At 38.8% G+C, this 19,039-nt stretch overlaps 1 protein-coding gene across 2 annotated transcripts in view; it reads right to left on the bottom strand.

Moving 5' to 3' along the window:
- Nucleotides 1-19,039, bottom strand: part of SPON1 (spondin 1) — a 190,534-nt gene that overhangs the window by 24,827 nt on the left and 146,668 nt on the right. For both annotated transcript variants that reach the window (XM_027651246.1, XM_027651245.1), the window contains exon 7: nucleotides 7,631-7,695. In XM_027651246.1, coding sequence (XP_027507047.1) covers nucleotides 7,631-7,695 — 65 coding nt within the window. The remainder of the gene's footprint in view (nucleotides 1-7,630; nucleotides 7,696-19,039) is intronic.

The following is a 19,039-nucleotide window of genomic DNA, read 5'->3' as shown; positions in this document are numbered from 1 at the left end:
TTTCTTTTCCAAACTACCTAATCCGTTCACTCTATTTTAAGCAATGTGAAGGATGTTTAAAGAAAAAAAAGTTAAACATCTGGAAAGAGAACAAAATATTTTTGATCTCCAGGAACAGTCTCTCCTCCAAGGCAGCCAGGGAACTGAAAAGGCCATCGACTGTCATTTCATAAGTGCACAAAATAGAGACAGACTGATTGCTAATTAATGAGACCATGCAGCTGATTTGTACTCATTCCACACATACACCCTCCCCATCTTACAAAGGGGATTGTTAACTCGCTGTTTACCAAACATTATAGAGATTAATCTCCTTCAGAAAACTTCTGTCTCTCCTCCCTCTTCTTAAGGGGAAAATCCTAGTGATTGCTGTCTTTCTATGGCTGATAAATATTCAATTATTCATGCAGACTAGGAAAGCTTGAGCTACAAGGATGTGCTATGTGATGTGTCTGGCTTGAGATTTAGGTTCACAGGTGGGTGTTACCAAGGGAAAGGAGAATCAAACCCAGACAGTTCAAGTCCATGGGGTGATAACCTTTATTTTGCTCCTTATTATGGATGTGTGGCTGACTTAAAAAGTTATACTGGAAGATCAGGCCCTTACTGATAAAACAGGCAGGGCAACAACTAAATTATGGAAGTTGGTAGGGTTTAGTTGCAGTCCGTTGCCTAATAGAGGTCCCTTCCCCCTCATGAAAATATAGTGAGCTTTGGGAACACCGAAAGTTGGTCTTAGTAATGTTACTAATAGCTATTTAAGTGCGTAAACACTTCAGGAAATGATAGTTTGTGAATTAAGTGTTTACAGCAAATGGTGCTAAATGCCTTCCGATGTTCTTCTGTAAATTAGCCTCTCTCCGAAGCTCACAAAAGTTGCAACATGGGAGGTCAACAGAGAGGTTCAGTGACATCACCTTTACACCGAAAACGTGTTTGTTTAGCTCTCTGCCATCTGATGGAACTGATTAGGTAACAATATCAATGATATCAATATAGGCGCAAATTGTTATTAAAGCTCTTTTCACCGCTAAAGACTTCTTTTAAGTATGAGACTGTATCCATAATCTTGGGTAGTTTTACACAGAGATATTTATCAGGGAGACAACACCACATTAAGGCTGTGTGAGTTGTAAAGAGCAGAGCATCAGACACAATAAATCGAGATGTTTAACAGTGAAGAATAAGATGAGGAGAAGGAGTTATTTTATTTCATTTCAGAAGACAGTGAAGAGTTCTATTTCTCACTTCGGAGGTTCTCCATCTAACAGCATCTAAGTAACTGCTCACTGATCTAATGTGGAGGCCACTTTAAGGAAGAGAAGTTCTGTGGGCACAAAAATAGCAGCAAATTACAATAAAGTGAAAAAAAAACCAAAAACAACGACCCCAAAATGCAAAAGTTAAAAATATAAGTAAAATAAAGGTAAAACAAGAAACAAACAAACACTGAAGGCGTAGATGGGGCTTGGCTTTCAATTCCCAAATGCTGTAATGAAAACTTATTGATCACACCAAATTCACTGCAGGATCAAAACATATAACAAACATTCTTTTGCCCAAATTGTGACAGAAGAATTCTGGAAGATTGAAAGAGCTTTCATTCAAGAATAAAGGAAGGAAAATGTAACAAAGTAGGTCAGCATTTTTCCCTCCAGCCAGTATGATCTGTCAACTCCAACTTATTTTGGATCAGAACAGTTTTGGGTTCCCCGTCACCTCTCCATAGAACACTCCGTGTTTGATTTTTGGAAGAGTGTGCTTTGTTGCCCAGTTTAATCACACTACCTCAATGCTTAAACACCCTTACTTGGGAATATGCTGGTATTTTCTGATATCCTCCTTGCAAGCCAAGAAAAACAGCCCCAATATCTTTCTAGTCAAAGATATGCAAGACTCGAAATGGAAAGAAGTTGACAGGATAATTTTAGGAGATAATGAAATAACCATACTAACTTATAAACTTTGGACTAAATACTCCTATCCATCTGAATTATAAAGCAATAGGCCTCCTTTTCTGCTAAACTTCACATTCGAGTGCTTGCTGAGGTTTTTTCAGGTAATCTCCAAATAAATGGAAAAGAGCTGCTTAAATGGGTGAGAAAAAGAGTAAAACCACAGGACCATGACTGTTCACACAAACAACACAGAGAGATGAAATGGACCACAGGAGAGACAATAAGGAAGGAAAGAATAGTCTTCCAAACTTCAAATAGTTCAAAATTACAATAAAGAAAAATGGCTTTCACTTCAATGTACACTGTTTGTGACTAGGAATGGACTGAGGTGGTAAAAAGGTTGGAAAGCAGTAGGGGTTTTGCACTAAAAAAAAAGTAAAATGAGAGAGGAGTGAGAAAACTCTTCAGAATATTTCAGAAAAACCTAAAATTTTAATGTCGAATACTCTCACCATGCCATTTACCTAGATAAAATTGAAATATTTTGTCTCTAGGTTGACCCACTAAATTTAAAATTATTACAAAAACCAAAAAAATTTAATAAATAAAAAAGGCATTATGTGCTTAGTAATAATTACAATCATACTGCTGGAAACCCCTATCCAAACATATTTGTTCTGCTAGCTAGGACTGCAGACTGAAACTCTGGCAGGATAGAAATTGGAAATAGGCATCTTCTTTGTGCAGAGAAGTGAGGTCTTGCCATTTTTTTAGAATCTGAAATGTTTAACAGAAAGTTAAAGCTACTTTGTTTGGGGTTTGGTTTGTTGGTTTTTTTCTCCAAATGAATATCACCTTTTTATGTACCAGGAAAAGACAGAATAAAGAGATAAAAATACTGGTAAACTCACACTATTTCTACTGGTATTTAATAATTTATAAGGTCTGAGCATTTAATAATTGGACACATGACACACTGGAAAATGATCTCCATCCTGTATCTGATCCATGTTTGTATTTATGAGTGTTATGCTATATATGTCCATGGAAGTCTGTATTCCACAGTGTACATGGGGATGCCTTTTCCCTGCTTTACAGGAACAACAAATAGTGATTAGACACAAGAATTGTGACTCAAATACTTCTCCCTTTGTGTCACAACAGAGATGTCTGGATTTGAAATAAAAGGAATAATGAATACAGCCAAAAATGAAAAAAAATAAATAAAAAAAAAAAGGTGAATTCAAGGAAAATTTTAAAAAGGGATTAGCTCCCTGATAATTTGATGCATACTAACTTGTCTTGCCTCCTTTATCCCAAATTCTTCTGTCATGGCTTGATTATTTTACAGGTGCCGGATATGCAGATTTGCATAGCAGTGGCATTATCTGGTTTTGATGTATTTTATCCTCCATACTGCCAAGGGCCAATGATTTGCAGCTGAGTATGAAAATAAAATTTGATTCTGCCCGAAAGGTGGCTGTGAGGAAGGGAGCGATGAGGTGTGCTCTTGTTTATACAAGTGAGATAAGAAAAACTGCTTTGATTTGACAGCATGCTGTATACTGATACCAGCGAGCTCAAGGAAGAATGCATTCCCTGCGAGTACTTTAAAGTCAGAATTTCAGACACACAACTTGGTAATACAAGTATAAGCAACAGCAGAATGTTTTATTGCTTTGTCTGGCACTCGCCCTTCTCATGCTACCAATATTGCCCTTCAGCTGGGCGACCGTAAAACTGGATCACAAAGATCACCCAAATCTTTCTCTTCCTACATGTGAGAACTCAGGAGAGTTTTCTGCATACTGGAGCCCTGGTTAAGAAACCAAATGAAGAATAATGAAGATGAGTGATAGGAAGAATAATAATAATGGAAAACAGTGACAAAGAGCACATATAGGGACTGAGAAGAGGAATGATAAAAAGCAGACAGAGAAATATGGTAGGATATAGTTTCCACACCAATAATCGTACTGGGGGATGACAATATGCTAAAGTGTATTAACCTTAATTGTAGCTAACAGAAAGCACTTCAGAAAACTACTTACTGTCATTGTTTCCTTCTCTGCTTAGGGCTGGCAACTTGTTTTGTCCCCTACTGTAATTTCTTTTATCTGACTCATATCTGAAGCTAAAGAACTCTCCCTGGCGAGGCACTTTGTGCCCACTGGATCTGCACTTCTTCTCTATCAGCAGAAGAAAAGCTCCCAATTATATTTCCCTCCTTATCTCTGGTGTCATGAACCAAAGACTTTGACATGGTGAGATTTAGACATACACTTAGACACTTCATTCCCTCTATACAAGGGGTTGAAAATTTATTAAATGAGGTGTGACTGGCCTCAGGAGTCACAACCTTATTGACCAGCATCGACTGGGGAGAAGAAAAGCCATTTAAGTCCATGATGAATCCATGAGAGGTGCCCAGACAGGATCATCCTCTCACATGTTATTATGGGTGACCAGAGTGGAAACACAAGGGTTCACAACCACCTACTCAAGATGTGGGCAAGAATTAGCATCTCATCTTGTCTTGCTAAAGCCTCTGGAAGGAGAGAAGGTGCTGCATCTCCCTGGTTGTTTTGGAAAGATGGAGAGGAGTCAGCAGCCCCAGGGGAGGCATGGTGCCCGTCCTGGTTGACAATTCCTCTGAGTGGGCAGTGGGGCTGGTACCTGGGGCTGTGCCGAGCCTCAGGATGTGCTTCCATCTGATTTCTTTTGAGTTTCCCCTGAGAGGATGGGGCCTGACTGAGCTGGTGCCTCCATTACAGTGTTTGTCACCACCTCTGTGTGTCCCTGCCCTTCAGCCCTGCTGTCTCTGGGGTGTTATGCTCTGATACAATATTCACCAGGGTGGCAGCCTGGTGTCCACAGTGCCTCATCCCACGTTCTCCACAACAGCAGCAATTAGATTAATGCTCTTACAGCCCTCTCACAAGCTTTGGTGGCAACTGTTGCTCTTCTCCCTCTGATTTAAAGTGTAATCACCATAACTAACTTGGTAATCTAACTCGGACAGGGTGGGCAATAACATTCATTACCTGGAATTGGGTAGTAAACTTTAAAGTGAGAGCAGGCTGAGTTTTACAATTTTTGACAGTTTGGACCTCCATAAATAAATTAGTATTATGCATTTTATAATTGTTGTGAAATACATTCAGGAATGTTTTTATGCTGTGCTTATTATGACACGTTGTAACACCACTTTGGCATCACTATCATACCATGTTATACATTAGATACATAACCAATGATTAAGCAAAAGAAGAATATTCATGACTTTTAGTCAATTCTTGATTAGGAAGATGGTTGTGCTATGCATAATAATAGACCAAATGTTTATCCTGAAGAGTCATTATCCAATACTTGCACAGATCTAATCTAAATTTCAAGAAGGACCATCCATTATGGTAAATGGGAAATTAACACCAGTTAATGGATTTTGAAAGTTTTCTCTTCTTGTGTGCTTAGAACATATATTTAAATGGAATTAAAAAGTAGAACATCATGGCAATATATGATTAAAAAATTGTATAAAAAGCAAAAAATCAAATACTACCTGTAAAGTGAAGGGTTAGAGGAACCCTTGAGGAGCATTTGAAAGCATAAATATAAAGATTTTTTGATGTTACTGAAAGGTAAGAACTGTCATATAGAAAAGGCAAGAATTGACTGGAAAAACATCTGAAGGATGTTGCAAAAGCATTTGCAGGTATGTCTGTAAAGAATATCCCCTAGAAAGTATCTGAAGTTGTTCACACAACTTTTTTGTGAAGTTTCTCAGAGCCATATTAAATTCAGCATTATGATCATAGGGGAAACATACTTTAATTAGCTTTGATTTTTGTGATGTAAGCAGGAGATCCTCTTTTCATCTCCTGTAAAAAAATACAAACCTGCTCTCCTGTCAATGTCAAATCATTCCAAGCACCCACAGCAGTCAGTTCCTAGTAGTATTGCTCACTTTAATGCAGAAACATGATATAAATGTTGCTTTATAAAAGTAACTGAAATTGGAATGAAAAAATACCTGGCTTGTTTCAGTCTGAGAAGTCACCAGAACAGAACAGAGAAGTGGACAAAAGTTTTCATTAAAAAAAAAAAAAAAGTGTTAGTTTTGAGTGAATAGGAAGAAGGCAGCAAAGGAAAAAAATGCTACCCACAGCCACTACAAGGCAAACACTGGCAAATCTAAACAGTGAATATTTCAGTGGGTTAAGACCATAAAGAGACGTTCCATTACTGTCACCTCAACTGACCACTTGCATTACACCTGTCAAAAAAAGCCTAACCTGCAATTTCTCTGTGGAGCCTACAACTCTGTCTCAGGGTTAAAATATATTCAAGTGATGGAAAATCCATCTCATGCTCAGGTAAGCTGCTCTGGAGGTTAGTCACAGTGGTAAAGTCTTTTCCCATACTTTTAGTTAGAATTTCCTTGTCAAGAATTTCCTTAGCTTCCATGCTAGGAGGGATTTCGTACTTTGGCCTTGGTTCACCCCCCCCCCCCCCCCCCCAGATTAAAGAGGGATCAGCTATCATAAATCTTTTCACTGTTTGAGCTGTGCTCACCTCCTAACCTCTTTTTTTTTAATTTTTTTTTTTTCCAGAGAGGGAGGTGATAAAATGAACAGCTTAAGTCCTAAGCTGCTTAAGAGTTTCTAAACCCCTTAGGGTAGGGAATGTTTTCTGAAAACTGAACTCTCTTGCAGTTTTTTTCTGACTACCCTCCAAATTTTCACATACTTTCTGAGATACAGATGACAAAGCCAGGCACGTCATTTCACTACTTCCCTTATACTTTTTACAGAGGAAACAGGAGTACCTGGTCTGTACAATCTTGCAGTAAACTAACTGATCTGCTTCTCCAAGGACTTAATTCGACTGTCAGCTAATCAGTTGACCCCTTCTACTGAGCTCTCATCTTTAGTCACTTCTTGTAAGTCTCGCTCATTTGGGCTTGGATAGTATCAACTTTGGGCCAAGTACAGGTAAGTTATTCGAGAAACATCACCCTACCCTGACACCTCCTCCACCTCCCTTGAAAAGCCACCAGTAAATTCAAGAATATCCAGAAAGAAGAGTTTTGTCCTCTTATCTGCTGAGTGCCACTAGGTGAAACAACCAAGTGATGGTTACAGTACCATCAGAATCATGATGCAACCGTGGAATGTTTCAGATAGGCATTTTGAAGAATTAGTCCTTTAGACTGAGAGTTGGTGGATGAGGATTTGCTGTATCGATACAAAGCGTTGTCAAAGTCTTTGAGGCAGGATGCTAAAAAATACTGCTCCTATGTGTACAATAGCACGACATATATTTGAGCAAGCATTGAATAAACATCACCACTTATTTGTAGAAGGCACAAACTCCACAGGATAGTCCTGCTGCAACAGTGAGTGAACCAAAGCATGTAAAAAAATGAAGACATGCTAAAGAGGAAAGAAAGAGAGAAGCAGTTGCTGGGAAAACAAACAAACAAACAAAAACCCCCAAACTAAAAGCCAAAAACTCTCAATAGCCGCCAAAAAGAAATCAAAAACAACAACAGAAAAAAAGACCAAAAAACCCCCTAAACTAACCAAACCAACAAACACCTCCCCCATTTATCAACATATTTTTAGATTATTTATTTACCAGAGTGAATGGTTATGTGAGACTATTAGAGCGGCCCTTTAGCCCACACTCAACACAAGGCTATTGAGGCACACAATTCCCCACTTACTTACACATTCAGAGGTTGCCAGGCCGGCCACTGTGCTTTGGCTTTGATGACGGTTAAAACCTCATCGCTCTGTTAAAAGAGGCAAAACAAGAAAGTGATTGGGACAATTTTACAATGAGAGTGATGTGTCTTACAGTAAACAAACAAACAAACAAACAAAAAACCCCAACCAACAGAAAAAAACCCAACCAAACCAACTATGAGGCACTGTGCTTCCCGATTCTGACTATGAGAAATATGCTTTGTCCTTTCTGTTGTCTGGGCTCCATCAAGGAGCCTCTATGAATGCAGGAGGCAAGAGCAGCAAGCAAAGGCAGTCAGACCTTGGGCACAGTTTCTTTACCTTCTGCAGGAACTGGAGCGACCTTAAAACACCAGCAGCAGTTTGCAGACAATGTTATTTTTGAATTGTGAGCCAAGAGAAAGCTTTCACCAGGAATTCATCAGGTTAAAAAAAAAAAAGCAAGGACAGAAAAATTGCTCAATACATTACAGATGTACAGACAAAAGTTAGAGGCAGCTCCTCTAGGCAACCTAACACACTCTGTGAACATGCCTGACATATTATTTATTATTCTTATACATTTAAGGATGTAAAGAGTCCATGGTGGATGCGTGGCAAACTCCTCCATTGATAGCATTTTCTCTTTGCTCTCCATGTAAGCACGTGAAAATTATGAGGTGAAATACAGCAGCCATCTCTGAAAGCTCACAGTGCGGCAAAGCACTGTATGAAGATTATTTCCTGAAGTCTGTTTGAATTCCCGCATCAGCAGTTTTAAACTTTATATTGGTGCAGTAAACCCAGGACAAAGGCAGGAGACTGTTAACAAGGCTCTGATGCCCAAAAGACATCTGTCACATTTTTTTAGAAGCATTTTCCCCATCTCCCCTAGGAATCCACCTCAGTAATTCGCCTGGAGGAACACAAAGTTCACAACTCACTCACATGATTTCTACTGTCTTTTAAAAATATTTCCCAATTAGACCAAGAAACGCACTTCAAATATTACCAGTAATTGGCACTTCCAACAGAGCTGACCTTTCAGTTTAGTGATAACAGTGCCATTTCTTGCTTGATAGCAATAGTCCTGACATCCCAGACTAGTTCTAGTCCATACACACCCCTCTTCAAAGGAAACAAATTTCACTGGTTGTTTCTACCACTGTCACTATTTTCAGACTCTCTCTTTTTACCAAAGCAAGGGGATTACAGCACTGATGGGCCCTCTCTGTGACACGCAAGGTTTTCAGTCTCAGGAAATACATATGTGACCTCTCCCTTAAGCTGAGTGGATGGATAAGACATTTCTTGGAAATCATTTATACATATACAGATGCTTGGCCAAAGCCTAGACCACAGGAAGTGTGCTGAAAGAGAGCTGAAAGTCCAACTCTACAAAGGCAAGTAAGTATAAAAACACTTTATCAAACTCCCATACTAGTGATACAGTTGGAATAAAGAGAATTTTGTGTAGAGAGGGAGGAATCAAACAGCAGGCAGGAGGGCTGTGCCAGCAGGCAGATCCACCGGGGCAGGCAGGCCCTGGGGAGCCGCTGAATGTTGAGCCATCAGCACAACCCTCTCTCCCAGCCTGCCTGCTGGGCTGGGTGGAACCAAACAGAGATGAGATCTGTGCAGGAAGGATGCATCACATACAGGTTCGTCTGTAGTAACCCTCACATCCATGCCTTCAAAAATAGAAGAGACAGTTTTGCACTCAAAGTGATTTAAAAAGAAACTCATTCAACGAACGAAGTTAAAAGTCTGAAGTTAGAAGATACTACTTCTCTTTCTCTGATGACAGAATTTGCCTTAATTTTTAATTTTCGTTGTTTCAACATCCTCAAACTTTCCAGCTGGGCATATCTTCATTTACTTGCCTTGAGAACACATTTGCATTCAAAATCATTAACTGTGTATTTTACATCACAACAAAAGTCTGTTATGAGCATAGATGATTATGTTTATTAAAGTAATGCACTGCTTATCTAATAAAAGGCAGTAATTATGTCACTAGCATCCAAACCACTCATGTCTGAAAGCATATCAACATATGCTATTCAAATTAAAAATGCGTACCAGGAGTAGATGAACAATGACTAATAGATTAGCAGTAAGTGCAGAGGGAAGGAAATAAGGAACAAACTGTGGTGCATTCAGACATCCCTGAATTTTAAGGAAGGTGAAAATTCAGATGCAAGCACTGAATTCATGAATACTTCCTGAACAAAAATGTAAAAATGCAGAATCCAGTGTTCTGTTGAGCCTGGAATGAAAATACCTAGAGCTTCTTGACAGTTATGTAGGATTAAGATACAACTCGAATTAAATCATTGCTATTCCAGACTGATATTCTAATTATGCAGTTGTCTCTATCATGCAGATTTGCAACATTTATTAATTTTTTTTTTAATGTAACTCCTACACTGTTGTCAGTGCCAGTGTTTATTTACATGCACTGGCAGACAGACAGATACACGAGTAGATACTCTGTACAGTAACGAGTTTTCCTTGGACAAGTCTTTACATCAAGAAGATGAAATCCTGGAAAACAACAGAGCCAATTCATCCTTGGGTCTGCAAGGCTGTTGCCATGTGAGGTCTGGCTGCCAGGCTTGGCATCAGCCTGGGGATCCCAGGTCCACTTGCCACATGTGTTGTCATCAGCCTGCATCTCCACCACCTCCAGCAGGGATCAGGCTCAGGGAGTCCCCCCAGAAAGCAGTGACCTTCCTCTGCCTCCAGACTCTCCAGCTGACTTTCACATTCCTGGGGGAACATGACAAACTTAAACAGCCCAGACAAACAGATGTTATCCACCACACGAGTTCAGAGCCTCGTGAACAATCCATAGATAGAGAGCAATCCACAGCAAAGACACTGTGCTCGGATTTCTGGCCCATCTCTTTAACTGCAGTTATTGGCAGGTGGTAGAAACTGAGAGGATATGAAATGCCTGAAGAGAAATCCACAAATTAATAATATGTAACTAGTTGATGTAACCCAACTGCCTTGAATAACCCAAATGTACAGACTTTATAGTAGAGGCATAAAACACCACATACTTTTTATGAATTTTATTAACGTTTTCTTGGTGCTTGCTGTCCCACTTCTAAACCTATTTTTCTCTTCTCTTCGCATTCCCAATGTTTTGCTTTGATTTTTGAAGTAAACAAACTCTCAATGTCACGTCAAAATATGGGAAAGAGAACGAGGAGGTTTCACCGTGGTATGTTGCAAGTTGTCTTGGAAACAATGATTCACAAGTAATGAAAGTGTTACATTTTGAAAAAGAAAACTAAGATTGTTTACTAAATGACAGAGTGTCAAAATGTCACATCACAACAAGTTAAAGGGAAGGGCACCAATGCTCTTTCTTGGAGATGATGAAAATCCTTCAGGTCAAATCTGATACGCACCTCTTCCAACAATAAAAGTGGGGAAAAAAAGGGAAAGAAAACTGTCTGTCAACAGTTACAGAGCCATATAGAAATAAAGTATATCTCTAGAGTCATCATGGTAGATTGACTTCAGTATAATTTGGATTTTGGCCTAAGTTAAAATATGCAAAAGTATCAAACAACCATCCTTTCCTCCAGATCCACTTTCTACATTGGTGTTCAAGCTGGGGGTGGGTGGCTGATTCAATAGCTGTTCCCTATGAAAGTTCCCTGTGAACTTTTCTCCAAAAAGTCCTAATAGCATGATTTTAAAAGGTTGACAATGTCATTCTAAAAAAATGAATCATTTACTTTACATCCATTGTTTCCTGCAATGTACAAATGAATGCTCATGCAGAATAAAGTAATTAAATGGCAATGCGTAGTGGTATAAAACCACTGCTAAGTTAGATTGTTCAACTGTGCACCTACAAAAGATTAAAAACATTTCCTCAGCTTCAAATGAAAAGTGGGACGTAGCTCAAAAAGGCAGCATTAAAGATAGAATTTGATTTGAAGTCTTTATCAACCAAGGGGATTTAAACCAACAAGTTTAAAGGGTAATATCCATTAAAAAGTAATGAAAGCTTTCAGTAAAAGTTTTAAGTATCATCTGAATACTTTTAGAATGAAAGTGAGATTAGTAGGATCTGGAAAGCCATGTAAACTATTCCATGTGCTCCAGCTGCTTTTTTGGTAAATTACACGATTAGTATCTTTTCTATACTGGAAGTTATTTTTACAAGTTTTATTCCTGTTTTTATTTCATGTGTGCCAAATAACATTAGAAAATATCACTTTGCAGATCACTTAGCACCTCGTAATAATGAAATTATTCAGTTCAGCTAAATAAATGACATTGTGTTATCTGACATCCAAATCACAGCCAGATCCAATGAACCGCGGGAATGAAAAACACCTGGTTTGGGCCAGAGCTTTATTTCCCTCATTTCATACTGCTGCTGCTTGGCATTCATTCCATTGTTTTAGAGCAGAGAACACTTAATTCCTTCCACAACACTCTTCATACTGTCTGAATGCCTTTCTGTCCACAGCAGACTCATTTTCACAAGTTTCTTGGAAAATAGAAAAAGAAACATTATCTTCAATTCACAGATGATGAATTGGATGTCTTCTGGAAACAAACCTACATATCTGAATTTTAAGATAGCATCTCCCCTGCAGGATCATCCTTTCCCTCAAAAATAATTTGTTATTGAAGGAGAAAGAGATAAAGTGAGAATGAAAAAGTATAATGCACAGTATGTCTTCTGTGGGGAACAAAATGCTATAAAACAGCTCTTTGGAGGGATAGTCGGGTGCTCTTAAAATCTGATCAGTCTTCTATGATTACTATAAATAGACCTTATTCCAACTCCACTGTGGGCAGACACACAGAAATCACTTTAGGGTGAGGAAAAAAAGTATTTTCAGTATCCCTAAGACTTCTTCAGTTCATGAAAATAGTTTCAGGTTAATAGAAGTCTTCAAAACCTCAAATTCTGGCTCCTTGTTGCTACATATGCTGTATAGTTAGTGGTCTTACCACAGAGAGGTGTTAGGAGGAAACATTTAAGAGAATACAAACACCTGTTTGCACACTCTGAATAGCCAGGTAGTCTACAAGGACACCTGAAGACTCAGCACCACAGACAAGAGGATGGTACAGCTGTTCCTCTCAGGCTTGGGTTCCTCACTCACTGTTAAAAGGATGTGTCTGCTTGGGAATGGTCACATGAAGGTCCCTCTTGAAAGCAGACAACTTTTTCTAAACTAGGAATGGTGACAGTGTTTGGTATAATGCTCAAACTACTGTTTATACCTTGATATAGGTGCAATTTTCTGTCAAGAGGTTTGTATTTACAGCTGTCCTAAAACTGTCCCTGCTGCTGAGCAAAGGGATATCTGAACTCTGGACTATGGTTTTCATCTAATAACCACTTAATGTTAGAAAGATATTACCAGGTAGAGATGGAAGGGACTGTAATTTTAATCACATGTACTTAAATTCTGCTTAAGTTATCAGTAAGCTGTACCTTCTTTAATGTCATAGGATTGTTATGATACAGTAGCACAGCTTTCAGTAGAAGCTGAGTTCCACGATATTCACTTATGAAGAAGTTCACTGCAGCAATAAATGTGCCAGAAGGTACATTACAAGACCAGATAAAAAGGCACTATTTAACTCCAGTACAAATGCACGCTTTCTTTCCAGGTTAAGAAAAAAATAAAACCAAATCTTATCTTTCAAGTATTATCTAATAAAAATACATGGCTAAATAATGCTCAACGCATTATGGACTTCCATGATATATTACTTAAAATACGACATGTTTTCTCCAGGTTGATAAAATCTGCAGACATCTTGCCCACTTTAATTTTACAGAGGTATTTGAATGAAAAAGGGGCACTGATGTGGGCACATCGCTGAAATTTGTAAAAACTTTAAAAGAGAAAGGAAGTAGCTGTCTCTTCTGTGATAATAAAATATTTCTGTGATAATAAAATATTTCTGTGATAAAAGCAATTATAACTTTGCTTGCTCTGAGTTCAACTTCATGGAAATATACACATTTGCCTTATAGTAACTGTGAACGTTTGATTAACTCCAATATCAGTTAACCTGCTTTGAGTCTGCCCAGGTTTCTGAGGACTTCTTGTTTATGTGGAGCATGGGACAAGTTTCCCGTAGCTATTACCATGCTCATTACCAAGACTTATTTTCAAGGCAACTATCATGAGGTGTCAATACATCTCTTTTTCTGTGGGTGTAGCCAAGAAGGCTGCTGAAGTTGTCCTGAGATGCAGTTCAACATGAAGAGATTTCTTAATGAAAGCATGTGCAAAAGCTGTTTTTTCCTGGTTCATAAAAAAAAGCGCATTTTTGAAAAGGTTAAGCTTTTAGCCAGAAATTGCTTCATTTGGGAGGGAAAAAAAAAAAGTCCATAATTAAAGACAAAGACTTATTTTTACCATATGACAACAACTACATTCTCTTTAAATCTATGATTGACTTAGATTTAGGCAAATTATACTAAAGCCAGTAGCTCAGATTTGGAGTTATCATAAACAACAGCAAAAATGCATTTCAGTCTGTGGAATTATACCAGGATTGTGTTTGCCCATTTTACTTTGGCTTCTCTGTGTTTATGACAGCAATTTTGTGGCAGCTGAGAAAACCACCCATATTATAAGATATATAAACATGCATGAATAGATTTCATTATTTGTCCACAGCATGTACAAATTCAATATTTCCCTGTACAAATAGCCATTTCTTTAATTAAAAAGTGTTATTTATTTTCTTCCAAAAATAGGTAATGACATTTCAGAGAACATAAAATCTGTGCTTTTCAGTTCATCAAACATGAAAATCTGGGGGAATTTCCAGGCTTTTAATAGTGGCCAGTCAATAAGAAAACACAATTTTGGGCTTGAGATGGATAAAGAAATACTGCTGGGGTGCAACTGAATAAAAATGTAAGGAAAGCTGAGCATTCAAATTCAGTCCTAAATTGTTTCTGTTTGAAAACATCCCTGCTTAAGGAGAGCAAGTAACCCAGCACTTCAGAGAGTCCCAGCTTAACTGCTGGACTGTACAAGAAAGCTTTTCTGAATTGGACACTTAGAAATTTTGTATTCACTTCTACAAAGAAAATTGTCTCTCTTAGATAACCAGGCTGAGAATTTTTCCCCAATGTGGATACTGTCCATCTTTTCCAGAAAATATGGAAATATGTGTTAAAGATTCACCATTTCAGGATGGGGATTGCACTGATTATATCTGAAAATGCATACTAAAAAAAAAAAAAGCTTTTAAAAGGAGTCATAGGAACTCCTGTTTTTTTTAATAATTACTAGGATGGGATGTAAAAAGAAGTATGTTGATTGTAACTCTTAGTATATAACCAAAAAGCACTGATTCACTTTGCATGAATAACCTTCTGCATTACCTGTCCCACGGGGTTTTCTTTCAATGAAGTGTTTGTTTCAGGAGGTGAACGTAGGCTGAAATTAATAACAGAGCTGTTGCTAATGGCAACCCTGAAAATCGTATGCGTTATTTTATTTGCATTAAGTTGCAGTTACATAATCCAGCGTGTTCCCAATAAAGCAATAATTCATTATAAAGCTTAGCAGTGTGTGTTAATGAACCCCAGGTATGCTCTGAGTATCTGAGCTGTCATTTTCCGTGGCCGAGCAGAATCTTTAGGAAAAGGGTCTCCCTCAGGAATCCAGTTCTTGATTGCATGTTGATTTTCAACTGTGCATTTTGCTTCATTCTCCATAGAATGCTTCGCTGTTTCTAGGACTATCAAAATATTTTGGGATCCTATATTACTTTGCCAAAAACAAGGGCAAATCTTTTTGCTACATCTCAGAATGGCTACTTTTTAAAGAAGGGGATAAATCTAGATTTTGAAGCTAGTTGTTAAGTGGTGTAACTCCCACCCTGTGCTTAATAGGTTTAACCGACACATACCCTTCTGTCCTCCTTCTGTCTTAACTTTCCCAATTCCATCGATCCTTTAGACTAAACTAGCCTCTAGACCTATGTGCTATAAAACTACTGTTAAACTCTCAAATGATTGGAAATGGTGAGCACAGCAGAAAAGACATAGGGGAAAAAAACCCAAACAACAATCCAATGCACCGAGGCATTCTGTGTGCAATAAAACAGCTGTATGCAACTGAGTGGCAACCTGCAAACAGCAAGACAAAAAGCTGCATTCACTGGAGATAACTATAAAAGTGTTTTTAAGCACTAGGTTCACTCATCAGATTCTTATTCAGGTAACTATAGCATTTTTTGCTCAGGCTCCTTGAAACGGTTTCAAAACAGTCAGGGATGAAAGCATTAGACAGGCTCTTGGGCATATTATGAATAAGTGAGTTTCAACTGCTTAAATATCAGCAGGAAACCTCAGGAGAAGGCTGGGGCTGCTCTGAGAAACAGCCCAGGGAACGGGGACAGAGAACAATTCTGTCATCTGGTGAATTCTGGCAGTGAGACTCTAGGTGTCACGAAAATTCATTCTGCTGCTTTGCTCACACATTAGCCAAATGTGGTAGCTTGAACAGAGGAGAAATAATTATTTGGATAATAGCAAGTGATTTTAAAAAAGACCAGCAAATTAGCTCAGGAGGTGAGCTTTCCTGACCCTTGACAGTGCTTTGACAAATCAATGTAGGGGGTTTTTTTCCATTCAGTATGTACAATATAAATATTCTAAATGTGCTTTAGCTGTTTTACAGAGGCAATTACAACAGCTTAATTTTCCTTCAGTAAAGCTACTGTGTCTAAGCCACCCTTCACTGTTCCATCCAAAAAAAGCCCAAACCAACACCACCAGAAAACCCAACCGGAATTATAGCCTTTAAACAAATTAAGGAATTGAGGATCCTACCATGAATTATACTTTCTGGAATACTCTAGAAAGGAGTATCCTTTCAGAGAAATCAGCTTCGCATCTTTTCCTCCCCACACACATGTTCAGCACTGCCCTGACAAACAGGTTGCTGCCATGGGGGCCATTCCTCTGGCACTGTGGAGTCTCACAGTTTATGCTTTGACATTCACCTGTCTCAGAGTTTAATGATCAAAACACACGCATCTCGGATTTTTAATAAAGTCATCTCAGCCTCTGACAGGACTTAGGAGAGCAGGGTTTTAAGAAGAATGTCAGACATTTCTCCAAGGGGTGGAGATGTCATTTTTCCCATCAGGGGCTGCCTTTACCACCTCCTTTCCTTGCAACTGTCTTTCCTTGGAAAAACAGCTCAGGCTGTGCTGTGTGACTCAGGACCATCTACGTAGTCCTCCACAGGTAGCAGCTCAAGTCTGATATCCCTGATTCTGCCTGTGTACTTTAATTTTGCCTCAGCTTTGCTTCTGCCCTCCTGTAAGTCAGTACCGATAAATAGAAAAGGTGATGGACTGCACTGCCCATGCTGTGGGCAGGATTGGCTTTGTGTGGGGGGTGGGTGGGTAGCTTTTGTTTTTCTCTGACAAGGAACTCTCCTGCCCTGCTTCCTAGTGGGGATTAGTATACAAGAAAGGTCTTGTTTAGGTAGATGCTACGTGGATGTGCTGGTGTCCTCCCAACCTACCACCTTCTCTGTTTAAGCAGTGGCACCAGTGTCAGTCCAGCTTAAGCTGGGCACTGGGGAGACAGATAACACCACCATAGTTAAAGGCTATAAATCTTGCTCAACAGCTAGTTGAGCATATGCCAACCAAAATAGGGCTGGTGTGCAAACGTGACTGCAAGTCCATCACCTCGGTCCATGAATGGTGGGCAGCCCAAAGCCTGTTGGGTTCTCCTTCATGCCAGAAGTGTTGCACACCGGGATTCCCCTGTGAGCAGGGATGCCTCTCAAGGTTACTCCTCATGGTTCAGCGTATCCTGATCACGTCAGGTACCCGATAAGTGAATTGGGAATAAGAGCTCTGAAGCTTTGAAGTCTTAGCTACGTGTTATAAGGGGTTGATTGCACACATGCAATCCTTTAGTCATAAACTGTTGACTATGTCTGGATTCAGCTGCACCTGAACTCCCCTCTGAGAAGGAGGTCTCCTCTGAATCTAATGACTCAGTGAGAGGGTCTCCCTCACAGTTTTGTCTGACCCCATCCTTTACACAGCAAATACTCAAGTGGACCTTGCCATCGAATCTTGTTAAACCACTGTCATATGTACCATTGAACTTTTTAAACTCACTGTCTTATAAAAATCATATATATTGTTGCTTCTCTCTTGTAAGAACTCATCTCCCCATCCACAAGAACAGAGGCAAATCCAGAAACTGAGACTGACCCTGAGAATTTTCCTTGCTACTTCTTAGCAATTTACAGGATCTGAGCCTGGGTAATGTTCTCATCCATCTCTGAGGGCTTGCTCTTCTGCTGCAGCAGTTAAAAAGCAGGGAAATAGTTCTATGTTATTGCTTGGTGGGGTTTTTTGTTGTTGGTTTTGGTTTTTTGATTTGGTGTTGTTTTTGAGGGGTTTTTTGCAAGGTATCCAGCACTAACTGTCCTCAGGTCAGATGAAGGTTATCTCCCTGCCTGGTGCCCACAACACTTGTTGCTTAAAGAGCTTCAAGTATCTTTAGATCAGGTAATATGGCTATATTTTACACGTGCCACTGAGTAGAATTAATGTTTAAAGAGGAATTACATAATAATTACAGTTTTTAAATCAGGAGGAGCTGCTATTAGAGTGACATCTGTGCTTGATATAATTAACATACCAGGCAAGAGCTATTAATTTCACTGTGGAAAGTACTGTTTGTGTTTCTATTTGCTTACTTAGAAAATCAAAAATAGAAGAGAAAACCAAGAATTAAAGCCGGTAGCCACAATGCTGCTTGTCATCCTGAAGGAATCAGAGATAAACGGGTGATGTTTCCTCTGTAATAAGGCCCATATGAAAAAATGTGTTTATCTTAAGGAACGTCTCTAAAGTATTCTGGAAAAGTCACAGGACATCAAACTGCTGAGTGCAGCATTCATGTAGTTATTTTATTATCAGAATATTTCTAAATTAAAGAACATATACTGAGGCTTGCACTCTAAAAGAAGGTATTCACCATATTGCACTGTACTCACATGCCAAAATATTAATTCTAAAAATAAGTAAACAGTGAGAAACAATCACTGCAGGGATGTCAGGATAAATTTAAGTCATTTGATTTCAGCTGTAAGATACAACTGACTGGTAGGGACCCACCTTAAGGCTGTGTACTTCAGTGTACTGCTAAAAAGGCCTGTTGTGATGTACATCCTTTGCTATTTCACACAGCTGTTTTGAAATTACATGTACACTGACCCAGTTATATGCTTATCTCTAAAGCTTATGTTTTGAAGTTAGGTTTAAATTTTAAAATTTCACTGTTAGTCATGTTATCATGAAATGACACAGTGCATTATTATGCCATGAAATGACAGAGTGCATTATTATGCCATGAAA

The sequence above is a fragment of the Corapipo altera genome, unplaced genomic scaffold, assembly GCF_003945725.1.
Source record: "Corapipo altera isolate COAL_440 unplaced genomic scaffold, ASM394572v1 78, whole genome shotgun sequence".
Classification (NCBI taxonomy): Eukaryota; Metazoa; Chordata; class Aves; order Passeriformes; family Pipridae; genus Corapipo; species Corapipo altera.
The sequence above is the reverse complement of the archived record's forward strand: the minus strand, read 5'-3'. Positions and strand labels throughout refer to the sequence as shown.